Source organism: Mycteria americana, chromosome 2 (genome assembly GCF_035582795.1).
Source record: "Mycteria americana isolate JAX WOST 10 ecotype Jacksonville Zoo and Gardens chromosome 2, USCA_MyAme_1.0, whole genome shotgun sequence".
Classification (NCBI taxonomy): Eukaryota; Metazoa; Chordata; class Aves; order Ciconiiformes; family Ciconiidae; genus Mycteria; species Mycteria americana.
In genome coordinates this window covers 109252510-109279237 of record NC_134366.1, presented here as the reverse complement: position 1 = coordinate 109279237, position 26728 = coordinate 109252510, and the positions used below count along the sequence as shown (strand labels likewise).

The 26728-nt window shown below is 41.3% G+C and overlaps 2 protein-coding genes and 1 long non-coding RNA gene across 5 annotated transcripts in view; 1 reads left to right on the top strand and 2 right to left on the bottom strand.

The window, feature by feature from the left end:
• Window positions 1-413: 413 nt before the first annotated feature.
• Window positions 414-7489, bottom strand: LOC142405984 (uncharacterized). The gene is made up of 3 exons (XR_012774404.1): window positions 7403-7489; window positions 3189-3262; window positions 414-1141 (listed from the first exon to the last, which is right to left on the bottom strand). It is a non-coding gene; the product is annotated as an uncharacterized LOC142405984 (long non-coding RNA).
• Window positions 7490-7605: 116 nt separating this feature from the next.
• GMNN (geminin DNA replication inhibitor) lies at window positions 7606-15717 on the top strand. 3 transcript variants are annotated; one of them, XM_075494255.1, is made up of 7 exons: window positions 7606-7736; window positions 8273-8336; window positions 10151-10249; window positions 10636-10771; window positions 11478-11560; window positions 11639-11749; window positions 13406-15717. In XM_075494255.1, the coding sequence occupies exons 2-7, from the start codon at window positions 8280-8282 to the stop codon at window positions 13607-13609; spliced, it is 690 nt and encodes a 229-aa protein (XP_075350370.1). In that variant the 5' UTR covers window positions 7606-7736; window positions 8273-8279; the 3' UTR covers window positions 13610-15717. The 3 variants fall into 3 exon arrangements, with proteins under 3 accessions (XP_075350370.1, XP_075350367.1, XP_075350368.1); XM_075494252.1 differs by having other exon boundaries at window positions 10633-10771; window positions 13406-14508; XM_075494253.1 differs by lacking the exon at window positions 7606-7736 and adding an exon at window positions 7909-8195 and having other exon boundaries at window positions 10633-10771; window positions 13406-15715.
• A 3856-nt stretch (window positions 15718-19573) lies between these two features.
• Window positions 19574-26728, bottom strand: part of RIPOR2 (RHO family interacting cell polarization regulator 2) — a 69616-nt gene continuing 62461 nt past the window's right edge. The window contains exons 19-22 of the mRNA XM_075494249.1: window positions 25873-26075; window positions 24253-24336; window positions 22658-22748; window positions 19574-21184 (exon numbers count right to left, since the gene is read on the bottom strand). Coding sequence (XP_075350364.1) covers window positions 21084-21184; window positions 22658-22748; window positions 24253-24336; window positions 25873-26075 — 479 coding nt within the window. The 3' untranslated portion in view covers window positions 19574-21083. The remainder of the gene's footprint in view (window positions 21185-22657; window positions 22749-24252; window positions 24337-25872; window positions 26076-26728) is intronic.

The following is a 26728-nucleotide window of genomic DNA, read 5'->3' as shown; positions in this document are numbered from 1 at the left end:
CTTCTGGAGGACTTTCTAGAAGAGCTATGAGGAGAGGAATATATATACTTAGAAGAAATATATATCTACTTAGAGGAAACAGGCAATCGAGTACAGAGTATTACATGTTAAGCCGCCACCAGCTGTCTTCTGCAAACTCAGGCTGCTCAAATCCTTTCACAACATTGCAGAAGGGGATGGGGATGAAATCACTCCAGGTTCCTTGTGTATAGATTGCTGCTCCTCCTTATATAGGAAACTACCTCCCTTACCAAACTCGGATAAGATTTTTTTCTTTTTACTCATTGGCTAGTAAAGATACCCTGACAACATTTACACAAATGAGTAGACCAACCAACCAAAGTATGTTTATTATACATATATGTACAGAAATATCTGCACTATTAAAGCCGTGAGTAATAGCTGAGTCTTGTCCTACTTTTATACAATTGTATTTCTTTCCCTCCATAGTGCACGATCATGAAGCTCATATAGTAGAAAAATGGTATATATCAGCATCTTAGTTAAAATACATATTATTAAGTAGCAGCTCTTACTGAGTGAAGGGGGAGTTAAGACTTAGCAAAATAAATGTTTATATGCTATTGATCGATAATTCTCTTGACCAGATAATTGTATATTATTGTTATGCTTGTTACTGGTTATGCAATGTGGTATCATTTATAAGAGAGGCTTGTCTGCCTGAAAGCTGGTGTGTGTTTTACAACTATATCACTTGCTCTAATGACAGACTGCCTCTCTTCAAATCTAGTTTAAATCGGTACAAACTTTATCATTAAGGAGAGACAAATGTGGGTGGTATACAAAACAAACCCAACAAGTAGGTTGTGTCAGTATATGCAAAATACGTAATAGTTCTTTTTTTAGGCTTCAATCCCTTTAGCACAGCAAAAATAGTGTTTCTTGTGCACGTTAGATCCACGCTGAGCAAAACAGTCAGTAGAGTCAGTCAGCTTCTGCTTGGTTAACATAGCACAGATAAATAAGCTGGTGTCCTTTAGTCTTTGTCCCACTCAAAGCAAGGAAGATTTTGTACCTTACTGTGTAGCTGCAGTCCTGCAGTCTTTGGGGAATCAAATGCATGCACATCCCTAGGGACTTCAGTCCCTGCAGCGGGGGGTGACACTGTTCAGCCATCATCCTGGAGAAATACAGAATCAGGCAGCGTGGGCAACAGGCCATGCGAAGGTAGGAAAGACTTTGTCACAAAAATATATTCCAAAATATTCCCTCCTGGGAGAGAAAGTGTTTGAGTAATGTAGTTTTGAGAAGCACTGCAAGTCTGGAATGTCTGGTTGCTTGTCTATTTTTTCCTTTTCTGCTCTGAATAACTTGTATTTTCTATTCACCATTTTATTGTTTCTTTGCTGTTTTCAGTGAAATTAATCACTGTAGGTTTTTTTCACATTTTGGTTGCATAATAAGTTGTGGGTTTTTCTGTAAATTAAAAAGGTTTGATAACTTTATAGAAACACCTTATTGGGTTTTTTTTCCCCCAAATTTATGTGATTTCAGAGTCTAACTCCTGTTTTTGGAATTAAATGTTTATTCATAAGCATGTGGGCAAGATTGTACTCTAATGCCTCTGCTCTTAATTTCCAGCTTAATAATTAGTTACTTAATAAGTTCTAGTTAATAATTAGTTTTTAACAGATTGTAGCAAAGTGATATATATGTTATACCATAGTTAGGAAGAGAAGAGACGGAGTCTTGTTATCTTTACGTTTATACTTTCCATGCATACTGTACTGGCTGTATATGTTAGAATTAGTATCAGCCCTGAAGCTACTTGCTTCAAAAACAGAACTATGATTAATTCAGTGCCAAATGTTTATGCATCAGACAAAAATAAATCAGTATTCCTTTCTAAATTCAAACAAGACAAATTAGGTGGCAATTAAAACTCTTTCATGCACTTCAGAGTATACTGTGATTCACTCTTTCTGCCGTTAGAGCAAACATTAGTTTCCAAGGCATAGGAGGAATGCTTTTGTGTAGAGAAATGGCAACGTTTAATGCAGAAAACATTCCTTACATCATGCTGTGGACAACTATACATCCAGTGCACAGCTATTGCTGCAATATTAAGCTTCTTTCATCACTTCCCTATGTCCTCCCTTCTAGTTGTAGGGCTGTGGCCATAAAACGGACCATACATTCTTTGGCAGAGGAGGTACTGATCTTCCACTTTGGCTGAACTACACCTCCTATCTTGCTGGGTTTGTTCCATCTTAATAATTTTTGTATATATATATTTAAATACACTTTATTATGTGTGTTCTCATTTTTTGCTTGTCCAGTTTGTGCTTTCCTGACTCGTTTAGGAGTGCTGAGTATGTGCAGTTATGGTGTCAAAAATAACTAAAGGTTCTCAGTGCCTTCGCTGAGAAGATAGCTTCCCCAAACACTGACACCCAATCACTTGCCTCTTTGAGTACGGTAGTCATGATTTGTTAAACACCTTGGCCCTTTGTTTTGTCTAACAAGTGCACATCCTGCCTCTAAAACTTTGCATTTATCCTGAAAACGTCTGAAATGCACATTGCCTGCAATTTGTACGTAAACCTGCAATACAAATTCCATTGGACAAAGTGTTTTGGTATCTGAACGACTATTGACTCTTTGTCACTGTGCTGCCGCTTCATCTTTAACTTATGTTCTCAGTTAATGCTGTATGCATTGGTCTTTGTTAGACTTGTCTGATCTATCAAAACCAGAGACAGTCATGTTCCAATGTAGGTTTTGTGTTTGCTCAGCAGGTGCTTGCAAGAATAAAATTTGGAACAACTTGTTTTATTTATTCAGTCTGCAAATAATATTCTAAATACTTGTAGGCAAGAGAATTGGAAGTAGCTTTAGATTAGCAATTCCTAGCCTTTACAGAGAATGTTTTGTTTTTAAATCTAAAAGCACTACACAAATTATGTTGTTTTCAAGGCAAATCCATAGCTGAGAAGCTTAGGACCTAACTGGTTTAAGGGATGTCTTAATGACTCACACAGTACTTAACTAGGGAAAAAATCAGAAGGTGAGATGTAGATTTTTCTTTTAACCTTTCACCTCTGAAGCACTAAGGATCACTATTCACAGGACAATCTTTTATTCTAATACACGAAAATTGCAGACTCTCTGGAGAGAATTAATAGCAGTGGCCATCATTGAAAACCGGCTTGCATTATGAATTGTACCTGGATCGTGCTGTGTATATAATCCGTTCTTTGGACAGAGTTTCATTAGCATGCAGCCTTCCGTGCTGATTAACCTAGGGAAAAGAAGACAAATCATGAACTTCTTGTCGGTAACACACAAAACACTCTTCTGTACAACGTAATACCCCAGAAACAAGACCCTGAGGGAGGGGAAGCGTCAGGCAACGTGATGCCACGCTGCCACCTAGTGTCACCCGGCGATTGCGGGGAGCCGTTTTATCCCTTAAATAAATGGCCTTTTTATTAGATAGAAGGGCAGAGAGAACAGCAGCGAGGGACCCTGAGAGGCACAGTTCCTGTTTACTGATTCAGAGTTCCCAAACCCAGCCTCGGGGCTTCCTTCCCGGGACCCTTTTGCAAGGCTTGCACCCAGAGCAGGACTGAGATAAGACATTCAACGTGCTTCAGAAGCACAACGCTGTACTCAGTCCCTTGACCCTCTCTCCGCAGTAGTTCTCTGCTTCTAAAACAGTTACAGCAGTTCCTTACATTAAATACTAATGCTCAGGAAAGCATTTATGATATTTATATAATAATGTCATTTACAAAATACAAAGTAACAATGTAATTTACCTGCACTTAATGTAGCAGGTAGAAATAAAGAGTCCTAAGCACCCCAGAGCTAGATAATTAGCTATGGATTACAATAAAGGCCTTGACAAAAGGCACAGTGAGGCTGTCAAGTAGAAATACTGTTTTGTGAGTACTTGATGCAGATAGCCAAGTCCAAACCTTCTCTGTATAATGCTTAGGAAGTTTCCACACACAGGAGTCTAAGCAAGACTGGACCGCAGAGTCATTGGAGACCTGGTAGTGCCTTCCCACCTATTCCCACATTCCCAGGCATGTGAAAGTCCTCCAAGAAGCTTTTCCGTTGTCATTTGCTGTCATTGTGGTTTAACCCCAGTTGGCAACTAAGCACCATGCAGCTGCTCCCTCCCTCTCCCACCCCCGTGGGATGGGGGAGAGAATTGGAAAAGCACAAGTAAGAAAACTCATGGGTTGAGATAAGAACAGTTTAATAATTGAAATAAAAATAATAATAAATAATAATAATAAAAATGGTAATGAAAAGGAAAATGAGAGAGAGAGGAACAAAACCCGGGGAAAAACAAAAAAACAAGTGATACAACTGCTCACCACCCACCCATCAATGCCCAGCCAGTCCCCGAGCAGCGATCGCTGCCCCTGGCCAACTGCCCCCAGTTTCTATACTGAGCATGATGTCATATGGTATGGAATAGCCCTTTGGCCAGTTTGGATCAACTATCTTAGCTGTGCCCCCTCCCACCTTCTTGTGCACCTGGCAGAGCATGGGAAGCTGAAAAGTCCTTGACTAGTGTAAGCACTACTTCGCAACAACCAAAACATCAGTGTGTTATCAACATTATTCTCATCCTAAATCCAAAACACAGCACTATACCAGCTACTAGGAAGAAAATTAATCTATCCCAGCCAAAACCAGGACAGCTGTAAAAACTGGTAACATCTATCAATAACAATGGAGTATAAAAGCTCTAAAAAGTACACATTCTCTACTGCCATGAATAATCCAACAAATGGGCTGAGCTCCATGGGAAACCTTGGCGTGTTTGCTTAGGCTCACTTGAAGTGCAAATAGTCATAAGTATTCATGACAGAAAGTTTTGGTTTTTATGAAACAAACAAGCTGAAATGCATTATATTGCACTCAATCTGAAGACATAGATTCTGCTAGTAGTGGGTTGACAGATTTTTACATGTAAAAAGGCCATAACCCCTATTTACATTTAACCTTCAGCCACAAAAATGGGAATTATTACAATAAAGTAACCTGAAACCTTTTTGTGAGATTTTTATATAATTATACTGGTTTCCCACAGTTAAGACTATGAATAAGCTTCTGATAATAAGCTCTCAGTGTTCTTTCTGACACGGTGAAGGGATTCTTTACAAACCTTTCCAACTAAAGAAACTGAACCGAAGGAAAAGTCTGAGACATGGTGCTTCATAACAGGACATGTTCTTCAGCTGGATAAATTGAAGGAGTGGCACCTTTGTAATAAACCTCCAGATCATATGCCTCCAGCAAGGAACAAATTAAAAGGAAAAACAAACAGAACTGTCACATCAGAACCATCTCCCATTGCCTCAGGCCCTTTACAATAATAAATGTTTCCAAAAGCAGTTGTTCCACTTCTGAACTGCAAATCTACCTGAAAACTTTTTAGAAATTAAAACTGAATTTTGAAATGGTAATTTTTGAAAGTTTCACTTGAAAACATTAATATTACAAAAAATTGTATCACAGCCATAAAATACACACATTGCTTTTTATGTATATAAATCTATGCATGCATATAATTTAAATGTTTTGTACAATGTATTTTTATATTGCATATTTATATTGCTATATAACAATACATAAAACATAAAAATAGGAATGTTTTGACATTGTTTTTATGTACACATTATCTGTATCCAGATCTTTCTGAAATGAGATTTAATGCTGGTAAGATTTATGTGTGTGTTTGATCAGAGTTTAGCATATCTGCCAGTGTTTTGTAATGCGGAAATTTCAACTTTTCTTCTAGAATCAACAAGAATTAACTTAAAAGCATGAACACTTTTTTTTACTACTGTAACAGAACAATAGTAATTTAGATAGACATTTCTGCCCATGTTATTTTTATTTTCTTGATAGAAGACAAAGCTTACTGATGTGACAGCTTGCTGATGACACTATATTATTCGAGATAATACAAACAGAGCTGACTGAAAAACTGCAGAAGGGCATTATAGAATTGAGTAACTGGCGAATACAGCAGTCAATGAAAATCAGTGTAGATAAAAGAACACACATAGGAAAAAAATCTTAATTTCACATACCAAATAAGAGACTTTGAACTGACCATCATTCAAGAATAAGATCTCAGAGTCATGACAGACATTTCCACAAAAATGTCAGCCCGATGTTCAGCAGTGGTTAAAAAGGCAAATCAAGCGGCATGCGGTTCACAAATGAGCAGAAAGATGGAACAGTTTTCATGTAAGGGATGGCTAAGTAGACCTGGGAGAGAGAACTTGAGGGGAATCTGTGTAACAGTGGCCTAGATGAGGACCAATTGTTTGTTGTCTCTTCCAGTACAAGAACTGGAGACATCAGATGAAGCTATAGGAATCAGGTTCAAAAGAAAAAAAAAAAAAGGAGGGGTTTCTTCAGACAATGGCTATTTGAGCTCTAGAAGTACTTGCCAAAGGATGTTGTGGACAATGAAAGTTTAAGTGGGTCAATGGGAGACTGAACAAGTTTATGCAAGAGAGATCAGCTTTATTTCCTTATCCTTGTTTAAAGATTTCCTAATTCATCATTTTTTTATGTTCTGCCTTTCATTGGACCATGACATTCCCCTTAAGACATTCTCATACGTGCCATACAGTTTATTTCCAAACAGAGGACTGACAGAGTGGCATGCTAAACAAATACTTCTCTCTGAAATTATCCTCATTTCTAATAGCTCCATCACATTGCCTGGAAAAAATGTTGATAGTTGCTCTAAGCTATCTATGAGACCTTCATTACAAGGAAGATGTCCTTAACTCTACAAGTGTTTACTCACAAGTCAGCAGAAGATACTATTAGCATAAATAAAGATAAATGTGCAAATATTTCCAATAACATAATTGTAAAGTGGCCTCTAACAAACTTAACAGCATACCTTATGCATAATTAATGTAGAGCTGTATTCTATATCATATGTAAAATTATTGTTGTGCATCACTTGTTGTGGCTTAACCATGTTAATTTTCTTCCCTGGTTTTGCAGCTTGTACTGTATTTAGATAGGCGTGATGACAATAAAGTGGATACGTGACTTAAATTTGTTTTGGTACAATGTCCTTATAAAATACAACAAATAATGGGAGTGAGAAAGCAGTCAGAGTCTAGTTTCAAGCTACAGGGAGATTTTGAATATGGAACCAGGAAACTTCCAACACAACGTTGCAATAGCCAAGATGAGCACCAGGCAATGCTTCGGTGCTTCATTTCCTACAGCTTCAGTTCAGGTGACTCCAGCTCAGGAGCAGATTGCACCAGACAGGCCCGTGCCCCCCCCCCCCGCCCCGCCCCGCCCCGCCCCGAGGCAGGGGATGTATAGTTCATAGCTGAGGTGTCTCATATCCCAGTGCTGTACTCTTGAGTTTTCCTCTCACCTTCCTCAAGATGAAAAGCTCTGCCCGGACCGCCTGCAGCGGCACTTGCTCTGCCCCACGCCCTGCGGGTCTCGATCCCCTCAGGCCCCCTCAGGCCGCCCGCCCCGCCCCTCCCGCGGGGCGTGGCTCCGCCGGCGGGATGGGGGAACGCGGCCTGCGATTGGCTCGGAGAGCGGCCGGCGAATCACGTGACTGTGCCCCCGCCCTCCGCGCTCCTTATAGCCGCACGCCGGGCGGGAGGGGCGGCTGGTTGGCTGCGGGCCGTGAGGGGGCCGTGTGGGAGCGGCTGGTGGTGAGCGGGGCCGGCGGCGGCGGCGTTCGCGGGACGCGTGTGGTGAGCTTGGGGGAGGCTCTCTGTCTCGCTTGAGCCGTTGGGGGCGACGGGGGCCGCAGGCTTTCACGGCCGCGTTTGGGTCTTGGCGGGCTCCTGCCTCGCTTCCCCATTGGCCGCGCGGTGAGCGAGGAGGGGCGGTGCGGGCTCGGCTGGCGGGAGCGGGAGGGGGCCGTCCCCCCCCCCGCCATCTTGGGTGTGCGTTTGTGACACCCCCCACCATCCCTGTGGTGTAGCTTAACGGGGCTGTAATGCGTGGTGGCGTCTGTCGCGGGCTAGTGTGGCAGCGCGGGTGTCGGCGACACGGCGTGTCTCATCAGGGCTTTGCGTTTGTAGCGCGCTTGCAGCTCATATCTCGGGAGGAACCCCAGGAGGGGCTCCAGGGGCTCTGGAAGAGCGTGCTGACCACGCGATTCATGACTGAATTTTTCATGCTGTCATAAAAGTTGATAAACTGAAATGGTAATATTCTCTAACTAGTGTCCCTGAACTTCAGTTGCAGCCGGATGCTACTAATGTTTTTTTTTTTTTTTTCGCAGTGATCCTATGAATTCCAAAATGAAACAGAAACCGAATGTAGAAAAATCATCAGGATCTTTGCAGGTATAAGCTTTAAAGTCTTGAAGCTATAATATGGGAGCAAATAAGTGATAGAAAATAGATGAAATTTACCAAGAATATCTCAAACACAGAATTTGCTTTGTTCTGAGGCTTGTGCTCAATTCTCTGGGATGTGGTCCCTCTGTCTGACACAAGTTTTATATCCACTGAAGGAATACAAAGGGATCTGTTGTAATGTGCTTCCACCTGGCTTATGTCCTGTTGGCTTGAGTAACTTCCTGGCAGGCTGTGTGGCTTGGGAACACTCTATCCTGCTTGGGCATATGTGCTTATGGCTACTTTTTTCGTATTGCTCAGCAAGTCTTTTTTATTTTGACACTGAGCTTGCTGGGTTTTGTGATTTTTTTTTTTTTTTTTTTTTAGGTGCTGGCTACCTGCCTTAGTTCAGTTACTGAATCAGTCTGGCTGCTAAGGGGTTGTAGAGTATGTTCTGTAGTCTGCCCTTTATAGGGATGAACTTACTGAGAGTTAAATATGTCTGACTTGAGCATGCTTTAACTGAAGTATTTGTGCAGGCAGTTCTGTTTCTAAAGGCACCTTCATGAACCATAGCTGCCTTGGAATTGGTGGAAATGCTTAAAGGATTTAGGTTTTTAAGAGGTGACTGATAAGTTACTAAAGTTTATACCTATTCCAGTCTTGTTGCAGGACTCTTGTTAAACCTTTTAACGTAGGCCCTAATTGGAATTGTACAAATACCATATAAAATAGAGGCTATCGTGAGGGATAGAGTGATTGTAATGAAAATTTCTAGTATTAATGAAAATTGCCAATTGATAAGTCTGACTTGTACATATGGTAATCTTGTCCTATAGTGACTCTAGGGTATGAATTCCTCAGTGTGGCTTTTTGCATTTTCAATGGGTTAACTCAAGTATTAGTCAATAATTTCTTGGCAGGGTATACTTAACTCTAACCTTCAATAGCAGCAAGCAGTGTCTGACACATGGTGTGATTCTTGTTCCCACAGCAGTTAGTGTTTGTCCTTTAGTTCAACAGTAGGATAATTGGTGGCAGAAACTACCGTGGGAAAGGCGAACTCTTGTCATATGAAGTACAGTGTGAATCGGTAACTTTCTCACGCTGGTGTGGCATTGTATTCTGGCTATTCTTGCTTGGTTGTCTGCCATTGTTTGCTATCCCGTGGTGGCAGTGTAACCAATCCAATCAGAAAGCTTTAATGCAGGAAATAGGTATTTATGCATGACAGAAAGGTGATAAACATACTGTTTATACAAAACAATAGCCTGTCTGGATCGAAGCAAGGAAGCTTTAGATCCATTTTAATGGATAATCGAAGCAATGCATCTATTTAAATGAACGCCACTTCAGAGTGTGTTCACAGGTAATAAACAGGTACTGCCTGAAGTGATGTGTGTGACTTTGCAATTGCAAGTTTGTGGTAGTTACTTCTGTTTCTGTCCCCCAAAGTCTAATACTGCTGTTCTCACAACTTTGAGAGCTTCAGCTAAAGTTTACATGTGTCACTGCACTGTAATTGCCCTTGAAGTCTAGTCAGAATATTTCTGCTGTAAGACCTGTTCAAGTTCCTTTATGAAGGATAAAGGTTTTCTAAGAGGCAGGGACTGGGCATAGCTTCATGTGATTAAGATCCATCTCTGCTACAAATAACTAGATCCCCTTCTTTACACAAGCCTGAATATAGACTAAAGTATCATCTTTTTGTCTTGAAAAGATGAGCCATGGGTTACTTTAATGGAAGCATGACAAATTTCTAAGTTTCAATTTATGTAGAGAAGAGTGGCAACTGTTTGAAGCTGTATTTGTCTTTTTAGAAGTACCTCACAGACACCACATGCAGTGCTGCCCCAAGACAGACTCTTAAAATGATTCAGCCTTCAGCAACAGGTTGCCTGGTTGGCAGACGTAATGAGGTATGAATTAAAAGATATAACCTGTAGATGTGTAATTCTTTCTACTCATAGTGAAATGCTTTTGAGCTTTTAACTGAAAACTAATATATTTGAAAAAAAAAAATCTGCTAAGTAATGTGACACAACTTAAGCTTACTATTATTTAAGTAATAAACACTATTAAAAACTAGCAATTTCCGAGTCCTTCAGGAAAATGTTTGAGATTTTTCTTTTGTTAAACCTATGAATATTAAGGAAGATGTCCATAAACTAGAACTATAATGTGAAGAAAGCAGGGCTTATAAAGACTTATTTGGAGTAATGAGTGAGCAGACTTACAAGTTTGTATTTTTAAAGAAGCTGAAATGTTGCTCTGAAGTTAAACCTGCCTGTGTTTTATGCAGAAGAAATCTTCAGTGAAAAGGAAACTCTGGAATAACAAGTTCACCTCAAAAGCTTGTAAAGCTGGTGTGTCTGTGGACAAGGAGCAAGAAAATGAGAATATGAATAATGTCATTCAGGCTGTAGATCTCATGATAAAAGGTATGTGGTAATTATTCCTGAAGTGTTTTCTTGCACTTAAAATGCTATGTTCCCATTGGAATATAACTTGAAACACTGTTCCTTTGTCAGTCAGACAGGGGCCTTGTGGTTTTTTTTGTAATTCCTAGCAGGAATTAATGACACTTATCCTCTCTAGTATAGGATAAGTATAAGTAAATACAGTATAAATATCTAATGTTGAAGAATGAGTTTATAGTAACCAGTAGCTGAGAACCATTGTGTGCAGCAGTGTTAAGTCTTGTAGTTTGTTACTTTGGCTTGGCTATGGGCTTTCGGGTGACTAATAATCAAGGTGAAGTGAAAGCCTCTTTTGGCATAGTGTGCTGCATGTGCAGTTTATCAGAACCATTAAGCTCAATGTGGACAGTGACTTGGGAATAAGACTTCTGCCTTCTACAAAGTACACATTAAGACTGACACTTGCAAATGTGACCATCTTGCAAAGCCTGCTGCCATGCTTGAGGCACCTTCCTGAAGAGTCTGCTTGTATAGCCATTAATACAGTGTAGGAGCTCTGTTTTCTGTAAGCTTATGTCTCTAGTTGTAAATTTACAACTAGTCTCAGGGAAAACACTATGGAGTGAGTTCTTATCACAGTTTATAGAACACTTCTATACAAGTTAGATATCTTAAAGTGATCTCAAATTCAGTCTTAGCACAGACTTACTGTAGCTTCTTACTTCAGGAAGTCCTTCATCTCAATATTGGAAAGAAGTGGCTGAAGAAAGGAGGAAGGCTCTGTATGAAGTGCTTCAAGAAAATGAAAAGGTAGCTAGTGAAAGATAACCACCTTCTTTACTACTGGCTATTGTCTTCCTGTTTTAACATTTTGTTATTTGAATGCAGTTGCACAAAGAAATTGAACAGAAAGATGGTGAAATTGCCCGCCTAAAAGAAGAAAATGAAGAGCTAATGTCCCTTGCTGAACATGTGCATTATATGACCAGCATGATTGAGGTACTTAAAGGAATTTTCAGTTAATGTTGTAGAATGAAAAATGGAGAAACCAGCAAAGATATCTTTAATGAATCATGACTTCTGTTTTGTGTGCACACAACTCTTCATTTTAAATTACTGTCTGACCTGTTTCCTGCAGGATTTCTCTAATCCAGAGGCATAAAGCCCCTTCTAGGGGATGAGTTTTTCCACCTCAGAACCCACAGGGAGTGATAAGAGCAATGTTTTCTGAAGGGGAGATTCAACCTGTTGTCTCAACAGGTTGAATGCAAAGAACAGGCTTTGCATGTTAGAGATGATGACAAGGGAAGGAAGGGTTCAATTTTACTTTTCTGAGATGACTTACATTCAAATGCTTAGGGTGGGTGAGGCTGCTGGCTAAATGAAGTGTTTCTACTAGCTGTGTCCTTTTGAGGAACTAAACTTGAAACAGGGACACACAAAGTGGAGAAGTGAGGGGGAGAAGGGAGCACCTATGCCCTTTAAAGTCAAGGTTTCATTGAGGAATTGCCAGTTTTGTGGCCCAAAAAGGGCTAATGCACAAAGTCTGTAGGGTTTGTAAACTTGTAAATTTCAAAACGGCTTCCTCTGAGAAGTCCTTGGGGACAGGTAGTTGTGTCACTGATTCCATGACTCCTACCAGGAGTAGATTGTCTGTAACAGCCTCTGAAGCTGTGATAAATATATAGCCATAGAGCCTTGATACTAAAATTATCAGCAAGGTGGTTTTGGTAGGGATTGAGCTCTCAACTGGGATATGAAGCTGGGTGCCTGGCAAATATTTTGATTCTGTGATTAGACTGGGGAGGTGGAAACAAAATGGAAGATTATTGCAAGCAACTTGATTAATCAAGAAGCAAACTTGATCAAGTTAATTTTCAGTTAGTGCAATTATTTAGGTCAGTCTTGGAAGACTCCACTAATTTGCTACACTTGAATTTTTTTGGTATTCAGGGAGTGCTACTTGTTAGTGATAAACCCACAGGCAGAAATTAAGTTACTTAAGGACTTAAAAGAACTAATGTAGTTGGAAACTTGTCTGCAGTTCCTCAACAGTTAAGTTCACTTACTAGTTGTAAGCTGCTCACATTTGAGGCTTTAATGAGCCTTAAGTGATACATCAAACAACCAGAAGCCTCAAAAGCAGCCTCTTAGTCCTGTTTTTCTTCCTTGGGTTAGGTGAGGAACTTTTAGTTTGATCATCAACTGCTAGAAATTGCTGGGTCTTCTAGTTCATCTAGACTTAATGTAGCTTCATTGTCTCTGATTAAAAATTATGAACTTAATCTGTTCTATAGTAATTTTTCTAAAATTAAACCTATATAATACTATAGTAATATTTAACTTGGGAAGCTGTTTCCCATGGTTTAGGTTGCCTAAGATAAAACCTGTCCTTCTGAAGAACTTAAGGAAGACTGTTGACAGACTTAACAGTCAACAAAGCAGATGTGGTCCTTGAGTTAGAGGTAGCATTTTGAGTTGAACTCAAGTGTCTTAAGATTTTTGTGACTGAGGAATGTTTTAATTATATCAACAATCTCCAAATGAAGATAATTAGTTTGCTTAATTCAATAAGATTGGCTTAATAGCTAGTCTTATTTCACTGGCTATTAAGTAGAAAAAGGATTAAGTTCATTGTCTCCTGTTTCTTCCTAGAGGCTAACTGGGCAAGCACCTGACAGTCCTGAGACACTGCAGAGTCTGGCTCTAGAGGAATCCAAACTAGAAAATGAAGAGCTTAACTGTGGAGATGATGCAGACAGCACTTCTGAAGAAGGGTCATCGCAAGTGTCATGTGGCTTAAGGGAGAGTATATCAGATCTTGCTTCAAAGGAAGCAAATAATTTGCAGCTGGAATGACAACCTTTAAATAGGCTTATATATGTGGCTTTTAAATGCAGACTTCCTCTTGAAAGGATATACTAAAACTTCTCAGGTATAGAAACTCTTGTGGAAGCATTACAGATGTTGGTTTTTAACTGGAATTAGGTAGCAATGGGCATATCTGGGTACTGCATAGAAAACTTACCACAGGCTGCGCTTAATTGCTTGTATAAAATGCAAATACTGTGTATTTCAAACTTGTGTAAATATCTTATCAGTTGGTCTGACATGATACCTGAAAATTGATAAATAAATCTTTGCCTTATGAAAACAGCCTCTTATTTGAATGGGGAATAGCTAGTTCTAGGTTTAAGTCAATTGTGACTACTGTAGATGGAAGCTTTCAAACTTTTTAGGGGGTACCTGGGCAGTTTTTAACGCCTTAGATTTGCAGAATTTTGGAGAACAGAGTGGTTTTGGTGGATAAGGAAAGCAAAATAAAACTTGTGTGCTGTTGGTGAGGCTTCAGAAAGTCAAGAATGAGTAATAAGAGTCAAGATGTAAAATTTAGTTAGATTTATGCTTTTCAGGGTGTTTTAAACAATTGCCTCTGTCTAAGGGAGCTTTTTCCAAGAGGTATAGATGAGAGCTTAAGTGGAAAGTATTAGACAGTCTTTTAGAAATACATTTATTGGCTTATAAAGAAAAGATGGTGTGTTCTTGCTTCTAATAGCAGCTGTACTGAAAATTAGATGGAGACAAAGCAGGCTATGCTTCAGAGCTATTCTGAAAAGAAACTCTGTGTCTGCTTTCAAAGTACTGCTCTTCTGATATTTACCAAGAGATGAGGCACCATTTTACCAAGATAGTAATGTTTTGAAGGGTTTACAGAAATAAAAAGCACTCTTTTAAAACAGAGTACCTTATCTGGTGTCCATATGGGGGGAAATGCTTGCAGTTGAAAGCACTGAGGTAGAAGGGGTTTTCCAGTCCTGAGTGAACTCAGCTGTTGCTCTGTAAGTAACAAGGTCTTCCAAGGACAGGCTTTAAAAGATGGTGGCCATTGCAATATCTTGTGAAGAGCTTAAAGTTTAGTGGCTTTCAGGAGGCAGAGATCATCAGAGGGATTCTGGTTTATGGATATATCAGGCCTTGCCAAAATGGGTGCTTCAGGATATGTGTGAACACATCTGTGGAGCTATCAGATTGGCACCTTTAAATTCCTTCCACATCTTTGTCTCTCCCTGTGGGTGTCAGTAAGTTAATAGATGTCAGTTGTGACATTCAGGGAATGTCAGAACCATTGTAGGAAGTAGTATGCCTTCTGGCTTCTGTTTCACCTTGAATCTGATAACCACAAGGTGAGGCATCATATTTTCCTGGGAACTTTGTAAATGAAAGATTACACCTTCCAATTTGTGCTCTGGAGCATGCTTAGACATAATCCTTTCCATCACAGTGCAGAAATGGTGACAAAGGTGTGTCCTTTAACTTGCACTGATGCTGTGTTTAAGAAAAAACAAACAACTGGATGCTGGATAAACTGCTTTGTAGAGTGACCTTGATTTTTCTGTTCAAAAGAAATAGATAATACTGTCAAGTGACTTAAATCTCTCCTATCTCGGATTCTAAGCAATTTTCATGTCAAAGTAGTTCTTCAACAACAGTAAATAAGGAAACACAAAATTTAACTTGTTATAATAGTCTTTATGCAGTGCAATTTAGTTTGTCATTCATAGTTAACAGCAATTTTTCAGAGGTGGCTTTGTTTTTAAACCGCAGGAATATTTTGCATTTGCAGAGACTGTAGAAGGGAAGAAAGCACTGTTGCACAATTGCTGGCCAGGCAGACCAATCCAGCTGAGACAGCAAGTGCAACTTTTCCACCATCTCACCTCCTCTGTGAACTGCTGTAATACAGCTGCTGTTCTTAGAAAAAAGAACTGCCAGAGTGTAACAAATCCAGAATTTGCATGCATTATGTGCATCTGGCTCTTCCTTATTTTCATTGAGATGGGCAAGAACAATGCTTATTAGATTTAAATCTTGTGCTTTTTCTTGATTGATTTTATTTAAATAAAAAAGACAAGATAGTCCCTTGAGTAGTTGAATCCTTACTTCTGTTAAAATGGATTGTGTACAAAATAAATCATGCAAGTTCTTCATGTAGGCTGATGCATGTATTGCAGCATTTGGCCCACCTGTAATAGAACTGTTTACATCAAAAAGACGTGGGCCACTTAGTAGTACATACGCTTGCACCAGAAGTCTTCAAGGCTATGATGGTTTTGTTAACTTTAATTCATTAGCAGAGAGATAGTTCACTGTATAAACTCTTGAAAAAACATGCTGCAGGAGAAGACCAGGTGAGAGAGCCGAGTTATGGCAAAGGAATAAACATGCTGTGTCTGACATGGATGTATTGGACTTCAGTCAAATAATCTCCCTATGTTTATTATATCAGAAATACTAATGTATGAAAGTGTCAGAAGTTTTGTGATGCTGCATTAATTGCTGTTCAAAAGTGTTCTAAAAGGGTCAAGTTTCATTTATTCTGAAAACTCCTGGATATTTTTTAAAACATGGATGCAGTAGAACTATCTTATGTGGTAAGTATAGGAACTTTGTATGCATGTGTGAAAGGCTTGTCAAATGTGTAGAAATTAGAGACTTGTAATTAGTTCTTACAACCATCTGACCTTTTATTTTTGTTATAGGAAGTATATAGGGAAACTCATTTACCACTGAAACATAGCTATGTAACAGCTGAAAATCAACATCACTAAAGACAAAGAAATTTCATATCCAGCAAAATTACAGAGAACATTCTGTCTAGCAGAATAAAATTATCAGTTCTGGAACCTAACTGCAGAATGTGATTATTTCCAAGAAGTCATGAATGCTTTTGTGCACCAGCTTGACTGGTGTGCTGACTCCTTTTCATTGCAGAGGCTATGGCCACAATCTCGTCTTCCACTAAAGTATCCGAAGGCCGCTCAGAAGTGCGATGCATCTCCTGTGTCCTAGCACTTCTCCCATAAAATGCGTGTGTCCGAACAGGACAGAATTTCAGATATGTAAAGTGTTGGGAGATGGGCCATTTGCAGGTGTCAGATTTTTCAAGAAGGAACAGCTTGCCAGAGACTAGCAGAGGCAAGCAAACTGTCGGGAGGGTAGATGGTTTGTGTGAGGAAGAACTTGTAATTAGTTTAGCAAAAATACCAATTTTAGTGTATTTTTTGTATTCAACAAATTGAATACACTAAACTAAACACCCATTGAATTTAAGACAATGTGTGGAGGAGAAGTGAATTATACCACAACTACTTCGCTGGGCAACTGAAATCACTTGGTGTTTGGCATTGGAGGTGCCCATGTAAGCAATACAGCATTGTCATGTGTTGCAGCTTATTTTGCAACCTGTGCGTAAGTAATGAAGTTGGTCATCAGTTTTTGCAAGGAAGCACACTGCATATTCATTTACTTTTCCTTAAGGGCCATCTGAGATTGTTTTCTTTTCAGAACTGGATTTGAGATTTTGAGCAGAAGATCTGCAAATCTGCCAAGGCTGTGGGTTTCCAGTGCTCTGTTGTTCTTGAGACTGAAGTGCATTGTCTTCATCAACATTTTCTTCAGCAGGAAATGTTTATTGTGTATTGTTAATTTATCTTGCAATTCTTGTAATAACACAAAGTAGTTCAGTGAATGATAATGGTGTTCTGAGAAACTAATTTGCTGCTGCTTTGTTGATCTGCCAACAACTCCTTGTAACGAAATGTGATCAGCCATGTTCAAGGTCAAACCCTTGGGTATGACGACAGCTCTATCATACCCTTGGGGATACTGCAGCAATTTGAAGGGGGGTGCTGTGGATCCCGTCACCAGGATAGTTCCATTGCAAATCAGCAAAGCAGGGGTCCATACTTAAGATACATAGTCTGGCAGTGGTATTGACTCCTAGTTTTGAATGCTTAAAGTCAGCAATAATCAATAATAAACAGACTGCGGCATAAGGTAAAGCTATAGTAGATACCTTTTCTGAAGGTATGTGGGGTACAGGAGGAGTCTTACCCATAGCAGTGTGAAAGTCTGGGCAGCCTAACTTAAGCTGCTGCTGTGGCTAGAGTAGTATAGAGGCACTGTGGGTTTATATCCACCAGGCAGAACGCAGAGAGATAATAGCATGGTGGGGTGGTGAAAACCACTGTAGTTCATGAAAAGCATGAGGTAACAATAAGCCACCAACAAAACCACCAGGCAAACCCTTTTCCTGAGTGTACTTTTCCTGGCGAAATCCCTCTCTCTTCAGTATCCACCGCTGCTGAGTTATTTTGCTACAGGAACTTTTCCCTAACACAGTTTTTCAGGGGTGGCCTAGACCTTTAGATTTGTTCCAGTCACCCTGCTGCAGCCCTAAGAATCACTGCCTGCTGGTTCCTTCTTTGCTAGTTGGTAAGCATCTGTCTTGTTACATCTACCTCTACGCGCCTGGTTTTTCCTACTCCACAAAGGAGAGCTCTTGCATTAACGTGGTAGGAAAGGGCAATGTTGTCAGCTCTGCAAGCATAAAAACGTGTAAGTTATGAGACGAATACATGGTTTGTTCCTTTTCATTTGCCTTCTGGTTTTGGATAGCTATAAGTAGATATAAGCCCCATGTGATGTGGTACCTGTATATGTGAGTAGCCCTATGCTTGCCGCAGCTTTGGCTCTCTGCTCGGTAGGCAGTTCTGTGTTCCTCAGGTCTGTGCCATAAGCCTGAATGTTTGTAAGAGGAAAAGGAGTGTCTTCTGAGACGAGTCTGTCTTCACAGAAGGGAAGAAGTAATCGGTGAAAGTTTGGTAACAGTCCTGGAGCCTCTTCAGCATATTTTCTCCTAGTCCTTGTGGAGCCTTTCTTGATAAGTATCTTGAATGATACACAAAGCTAGTTTGCTCTGAACTTTAGGAGTAGCTACCAAAGTAGGGTACCAGTGCTTGCTTGAAAGTAAACTCTCACTCGTTCCTAAGCGACAGTTCAGAATGTAGCACCTACAATCCAATGACATCATAGCTTTTGCTTTAACAAAATTGTGTTCTGTGCTGCAATACGCAAGCTACAAGCAAGCTTTTGACAGATAGTATGTACTACAGGTAGGAGCTTTTGACAGATACAGCAATATAAGAATACTCTCATCTTTTTAAATAGTGTATGCCTCTTCCTGATGCTCTGGGGTGGGAGCAAGGGCCTGCACACACACATTGAAGCAACTGGAGAATGAACGCTGAGGGGGCACAGTCCTCCCCTTCCAAAATAACATTTTATTTTAAAACTGGCTTTTTAAAAATGTGCTTTGGTTCACCTCACAGAGGTACAACTAAAGAGCAGTGGCTTTCGCTATAGTTTCATCCCTTCTCTACTTTTCCTACTTTTGTGGTTTGTGTTTATTTCAATTACTAAAATAGCTTGCCACTTACCCCCCCTGCCTTGGCCAGCAGAAAGATGAAAATGCAAGTTGTGCATATTAAAACACAAGCTAATATTGCACCATTTCTCCCCCTGCAAAAGAAGTTGCAGTTCTCTGTCCACCCTCAGGCAGTAGTCCTTGCTACTTGTATTGTTCATTTGCTCTAATTTAGATGGTTTTGTAAGATATTAAAATAAAGTTCTTCTAAGTCTTAAAGTTGATATGGTATGAAACAAATTTTTACACTGTAAGAAATCTCGCAGATGACTTCATATAATTTAGCTAAACCTTTTTGAGATTGCCATCAAGTCTTGTCCTGGTGACTAGGCTTGAAAAGAAGACAAATATTCCCTTAATATGATTAAAGAACTCCCTCATGGTTTGCCCCAAATCCAGCTGCAAGTAGGTGGCTCTTACTGAGCCACTTACGGTACTGGGAGCTGACCTGCATGATGTTTGAAGGTTGTATGAGCCTCACAGTGGAGAGGCTGCTGCTGGAAAGAGTGACTATACATATGGACTGATGTGCTTAGTAATTAAAAAATAATCTTTATTATAACTTAAATGTGATAGGGCATATGGTGAGTACAAATGACACAAAACTAAAAGCAAAAAAAAAAAAGATTAAAAAAAAAAAAGCAGAAGTCAGTACAAAAGGACACCCTGGAAGAATTCAGCTGATGGGATAGGCATGGTATAAAAACTGTAACATGGTTATTTCACCTTCTGCAAAAGAGTCTATATCCTTCAGTAAACAAATAAGCATTTTGAACTGTACAAAATGTACTTTTTTAATTAAAGGAAGAATATATATATTTATAAATATACAGATATGTACATTGTTGTAACATTCACAGTAAAAAAAAACCCAAAACAAAACGACCCCTGCCTGCCAATGTGTTTGGCGCATGAGGCTTCCTTTTGATGTGAATTGTTTGCAATCTTTTCTATGTAATCTATGCAAATTTGGATACTTTAATTGACATCTAAATAGCATTTCATGCATAATGAACACAGTACAAGAACACTCTTCTGTTAAATTCTATTCACCTCTTCTGTTAACTTAAGGCTCGTAATCAACAGCTTGAAGCGCTCGCTGTCTTTCATCCTTGCAGTGAGGGGGGAATGCATTCACTTCACCCTCTGTTTATTCCTGCCTCCGAGGTCTGCTTTAGTTTGCTCTAGTTCTTTATATTGAAATCACTCTATAGAAGCTATGATCCACTAATTAGAGTGTATGAAATCCAATCCTGCCTGCAACTTACAGGACCAAATGGCTTTGGAGACTCGCACAATTACCTGTATTCACTCCTTCTTCTCGGAATAAATAAATGCGTTTTACCTTTTCATTTAGTTTTCGGAAACCTACGTGATTGTTTGATCCCCCTCAAATCTCTGGATTAATGATGGTTCATTGCTGGAGGGCAAGAGAAAGGAAATAAAAGACTAGCAGAGGCATTTAGAATGAGTCACCAAAGTAAGACCTCCCAGGGTTTACATCATGCTGTTTCTGGAGGCAAAACTTGAAGAAACTTGCTCTATATTTTATTACTGAGACAAAACTGAGAAAGCCGAGTGGTGTTCCCTGCCACTGGAGTGTTGCTGGGGTCACTGCATGGCAGGAGATGCTTAGCTTGGGCTTGAAGAGAAAGCTTCTTTGCAGTCCTGCTCAGCTGGCCTCCTACTTGTCCTTGTTAGATACAGTATCGCACGTCTCAAGCTTTCATGACAACTTCAAGGAAGTAAACATAATAATAAGATACATGAAGATGCCAAATTCTAAAAACTCACAGAAGTTTGTTGAGGCTGAATAACTGCAATTACGTTATTTGTCACAAACCAGTCAAAGAAGTATTGTTCCTCAGCATCCAACTGTTCCATCATGAGCTGCAAAGAGGAGCCAATAGGAACTCTTAAGCTGGATTTTAGATTTTGCTTTTCCTTAAGAAGTCTGTAAATTGCTACATTTTGGGACTTTCTCACAGAATTCCTTCTGCTCCCCACACTGAAGTGCAGCTCCATCCTACTTTAATGACTGCTAAATGCAGGCGGGTTCTTTTCCATCTAAAAAGCTGTGGCAGCTTCAGTTCCACGGCGGCTTCCAACTTTAACAAATTCCCGGGGAAATTTGTCCAGCTGTTCGTATGCCAGTCTCCCATCTTCACCTGAAGGCAAAATGTTAAAGCATAATAACGTATTATATCATTGCCCTACAACATTTAAAATACTGGATTCTCTGCTGTTAGAAAGTACTGATCTGGTGGTAACTTCTTTCCCTTCTTAAAATTTCTTATGTTCTTGAAGGCAAATTCAGAAATTACTTGGAAAAATTAAGCATGCTGTGAATGTTCACATTATTTTTTAAATTTTCTCTTGTAGTTTGCTTGTTTTATCTAGAGCAAAACAGAAGCAGACGTGGCTTGTATGATTAGATGACAGTATGAGTACACTTGTCTTACTAAATGACCTATGGTGCTTGTCAAGGTCTCAGCTGCAGCTCTGATTGATAGACTCAAGGCAGATGATGTTTATCCACTTCTCCTCTGGACCATATAAAGTTTACCCACTTCTCACTTCCTGGCACTTTAAAGAAGTGAGTGTAGCCACATCTTTACTTATATACCGCTGAAAAAGAGGAAGCAGTATGTTTGCTAAATTTAGCTATTTGTGCCTCTCAAGCCCTTTTCTCTTAGGTACTGTCACCGTATATACGCATCTGAAGATAGCATTGAGCCTAGTGTGTTGAATTGACCATTAGGAATGAAAATGTTCTATGTATGTCATCTAGAAGATTGGCAGTACAATCTCCCAGCATTTTCAAAAGTGTCCCTGGGCTAGTTGTTTTGTAACCTGAGCACTAACACATCCAGCAGCAGAGCGAATTCCTGCTGAACCAGTGAATGAAAGAGAGTACGTTTGAAGAGTTTGCCTAACTACAATTACAGACGGACACACACCCATGGAGTGGAAATGCATGCTTAGCCTAAAGGCCAGATAAATACAGTTTTTCTGGGCCATTGGAGTATTGGGGCCCTGAAACCGTGCAACCACACTTGCAGTCACGCGCTGCTACGCAGCCCGATTACAGGCTAAGGAACAGGGTCTGTCTTGTCTCAAGGATAAACAAAGGTCAATGCAAGGTGCCTGAGGTACTGTGTGAAGGGGGACTTGCAGGCCAGGGTCTGTCCAAATAAGCATATAAAGATGATTTAGGTTCAGTGAACACTTGGCAGTGCTAATGGCACTCGAGAGTGTGATAATGGCACTACAGGGGTGCTAGGAGGGGATCCCCAAGAGGAGGGCGTATGATACGCAGCAGGCCGTGTGCCAGTCCTGCCTCCTCAAGCCTGCTTGGCATTCAAATTCATTATGAATTATTTCTGTTTGTCAACTTCTCCTTTGCTATTTTTCCTTTTCTACTTCCCCCTCCAGACTCACACAATTCAGTTTCTCTTTGGTCCATTTTCATCATTTTCAAAATGAATGATTTTTAAGAATATATATTTTCTAGAGTGTTTGAGTCTCTAGGTATAAAGTTTTGTTTCAGTTAAGAGTCTCACATTTGTATAACTCAGGTGTCTTACATGCTGCTCTATTAAAAAATAAAATTAAATACTGCTCTGAAACAGGCAACTCACCAAGTGAGAGCAGGGTTTCGGACGCCACTTTTCTGATCTCTTCGTTGTCAGACTGGCAGAGCGTGACCAGCATTTTAATGCTCTCAGCAGCCTGGGAAGTGCAGAAAGAACCGCATTAGCACCGCACAGTACACCACGGTTTTATTTCACAGCCTTGCGTGGAAACAGTGACCCTCCTCTGCATTGCCCTTCCTACTCCCCACCTACTGCACTTGGTGGGGACACGGGGAATGGGGTTTCTCTGAGTGGGGGGGCATCTAGGAGAAGGCATATTTTCTGCTCTCGGCATGGACCCTTCCTAATTTTCCTACCCTATGTGCTACATGCATAAATCTGGCTGACGAGCTACGTCTGCCACTTCTGACCGTAGGCTGGGTGATGGGCCATGGGACAAGGTCACAAGCCTGCCAAGGCAGGGGTACGGCAGGGAGAAGAACAGGAGACAGGCGGCAAGGGAAGGAGTTTCACACTGAGTGTGTCCAACCTGGTAGGTGCGAGAAGGCTGTTCTCGCCAGCCGAACTGTGTCTACAGGGGCACGTTGGCTGGCCAGCCCAGTCACTTCACTGCCGGCTCCTCACTGACACCTGCACTCACCAACACTTCCACATTTTTGCCTTGCCTCTCCTATTTTGGGAAGAAAGCAAGGAATAATCCTCGTCTCTGCTACAAAAATGCCAGGCCTTTGGGGAGAGCAGCTGTCAGAGTGTCTCTGGCAGGCTATTCAATACGATAAGAGAGATGAGTGAAAGGAAGGGCAGGTACTGCCCCGCTGTGACACATGGAAGATGCTCTGAGCCACAGAGCCAGGATTTGTATGAGCCTTGTCACTCTGAAGGGCACAGGTCTGGTCTACAGTGCTCTGAATCAGGGCTTAGCTACTGCAGCCATTAAACCTCACCACCCCGTCTCGAACGTGGTTGCTTGTGCTTGACTTGGGGCAAGTCTGCAGTGGCTACGTACTGGTGACTACAGCTCGAACACTGACGTGAGCGATGGGGCCACAGCAACACAGATGCAGAGCGGGACCTGGTGCAGCCAGCGTGGTTTGATGTGGATGAGACTGCCATTGGGTTAGCTCGTCCACAGTCACCTATCAGTTGGAGCATTCCCATCCTTGAAATAATATCTGCCAGAAAGGCTTCAGCTTTTTATTTGAAGGTCCCAAATGACGGAGGTCCTTTCCCTCAATAGGTTTTTTTTCCCCAGCGATTGCCATTCTTACTGTTGAAGATGCATCGGAGCCACACTGCTCAAGTTAAATGTGTCTAGTGCCAGTTCCAACCACTGGTTCCTCGTCTGCCTTTTCCTGAGAGATCAAAAACCCCACTGTGCCCTGCAGGCAGCAGAGGTGTAATGCCCCTCAGGGGAGGAAAAGGTAAACTTTGTCATCGTGGCAGAGCCTGGCTGTTTTTGAAACGAAGCTTCTAAACCATTCCCAAACAGCACAGTATCTGTAAAAGGATGCAGTGCAGCAATGCAAAACAAAAGCACTGCTGCTGCTGCAATTGCAATTTCTATTTTGTTGTTTGTACCTCTCAGATGTCCTTTCTTTAAAGTAAAGCCAAGTGCCACAACTGAATTCCTTGCCTCTTACCTTGAGGTATCTTAGAGCCAAGCAAGCTGCTTTCTGCAGCTGGAGGTTGGGCTGGGTTAGTGCTTCACAGTAATAAATCAAGGCCTGAAAACAGATAAAGAAGAGTAGCAATGAAAATGTCTGTGCCTGTGTGGAGCAGAAGGGTGGGTGTGGAGGCATTGCTACCCTACTAAAGAGAGAGGGATTGCAGTCTGCCTCCCTGACAGTGAGCGCATGGGACAGCGAGGCACAGCCCCTGCTACGGGTAATGTGCTGGGATAATTCCCTACTGCAGATCCAGGGCAGGCCACGAGTTAGAGCTCAGCGGGACTCTGTAGTCTCAGGCCAGCTTTTGGTGAGGAAAAGTTCACGTTAAAGTGAGAAGCACAATCCGGCACCCTTGAAGGCCTTTCTGCATAAATCGCCAAAGAGCTTTAAATGGGGCTTAGAGTCTAAATAGCGCAAGGGCTGACCCTTGAGATGGTCTCTCTAATGTGGGGATAGTAATGAACAGGCTGGGATGGACCCCAGAGGGACTGCAAAGAACTACTACAAGGTTAGCGTGAGCTGCTAGCCCGTTTACTGCTTGGTCCGGGAAATCAGTAGCTATTAATGAGCAAACAAAAGCAATGTGAGCAGCAAATCTCAGCGGCAGTCGGCTGCGCAACGAAGTCATCTGCAGCGTAAGGCTGCATAATGCCCTCATCCAAGGCACCCTGTGGTGCTTCCTGCAGGCAGTGAACCAGGCGTCAGCCACACACACCTGTTCCAGGGGGAGCTTATGTTTCCCCTGAGATGCTGCCTCCGTGAAGCTGGGGAGGGGGAAGGATGGTATGAGATACCAAGAGGCTGCAAAAATGGAAGGTGAAGCGATAGGGCGAGCAAAGAGGGGACTGGAGCGACAGAGAAGAACAGAAAAGAGTGAGCTCCTTTTTCCTCCTCCCTCTGCCTGCCTTCCTCCACTCTTCCTCTGCCAGCTGCCTTTTCTTTCACTCTCTCCTGACAGGGAACAAGAAGGATAGAAGGGAAAGGTCTGCCATGAGAGGGTAGAAACCAAACCCTAATTTCTTCTTATTCCTCTTCTCCCTTCTCTTTAATTTCTGTGTTTAATCTGGCCCTGCTTCTTGCCTTTGGTATCTGTGATTGATCTGGATCTGAGATCCAATCTTAGATCTCACAGCTGAGCTGTGTTCGCCCAAGGCAGTCCATCCCCTCCAGAGATGGTGGGAGGTCCCGTAGGTGCTAGCCTCCTTTGGGAAAAAAATAAAAATCTCAGACCTACGTCTTTGCGCGTTGATGATGCTGGGGACTGTTGCCTTGAAGCCTTGGACTGCAGCCAAGCCTGAGACAGGCCAGCAGAAATGCTGAAGTGTGGAAGATAGCTGGGGAGCACAGCACTCAGTATTTGCAGAGTTTTGGTTAGTACCCGTTTAGTGTAATGACAGGTAGAAGCAGACTGGCAAAACGACACAAACAGACCTGGATATTTGCAGAAAAATTAGACAGGAAATCCCTCTGGATCAGTTTAAATCAAGCTTGGAGCAATTATTTTATACATGTAGACATTCGAGACACACAGGCAGAAAAAAATGTCATGATGATAGAGGTCTCTTATGCAATAGGTGATTTTCTGCCACTTACCTTCTCTCTGAAGTGCCTGTTTTCTGCGGTAGCTGTCAGAAGTGATGCCACAGTCTCACTGACTTCATTTTTATTTTCACTGAGAAGTAAAGCCAAAGCTCTCAGAACTTCTTGCTGTGGTGGAAGGTTATTGGAGTTTATTTTGGCCACATTTTGCTGCAGTTTTCCATCTTTCACTGACTGCAGCACCTGAACCACAGAGGCTAGAAGTGCAAGAGGAAGGTCCTTGTTACTTATTTTATTCTCTCGATATTTCAGATTGCTCCTTTCTCTGCTAGCAATCTTCAATTTTTACTATACACACAAAGGACATGAAAAACCCCCATTTGAGCAATTGCAATGGATCCATATTGTGGTGTGTCTGCATGGGGAATTGTCTGGGCTTTAAGTTGAGCCAGCTTCTCAGATGTTCTACCAAAGGAGATGAGTAGATGGGCTAGTTGGGACACTGCGGCACTTACGCCTACCCAGAGTTAAGGGCCTACCTGTCAAAACTTCACTTTCTGCTGGAAGATGTAAATCCTCCCTATGACAAGTGAAACCCAATATCGTCAGTGTATTGCCTTCCAGGGCATTTTTGTGAGAGCTTTTCCTAGGCAGATTGATGTCTGCCATCAAGAGCAAGGGCTAATGTGTTTCTGAGGTGGGCTGGAATGCCTTTTTCCTTCCAGGTTTTTGAGCAAAAGCTCCCCAGTATGCCCAAATAAAAATGAAAACTAGGCAAGGTTCCTCAAACTCCCTCTCAAATAGAGAAGAAAACTTGGCTTGCTAGGGATTGCTAGGGTCTGTGGAGCATCTGCTTCTCTCTTTAGCCCTTGGTGGCAGACCCTGCCAAACACTGAGGTGCTGTGATCCC

Coding starts and splice junctions, on each gene's coding strand:
- GMNN (XM_075494253.1), top strand. CDS start 8,280: ATGAATTCCAAAATGAAACAGAAACCGAATGTAGAAAAATCATCAGGA. Junction 8,337..10,150: donor AATCATCAGGATCTTTGCAG/GTATAAGCTTTA, acceptor TTGTCTTTTTAG/AAGTACCTCACAGACACCAC. Junction 10,250..10,632: donor TGGTTGGCAGACGTAATGAG/GTATGAATTAAA, acceptor TGTTTTATGCAG/AAGAAATCTTCAGTGAAAAG.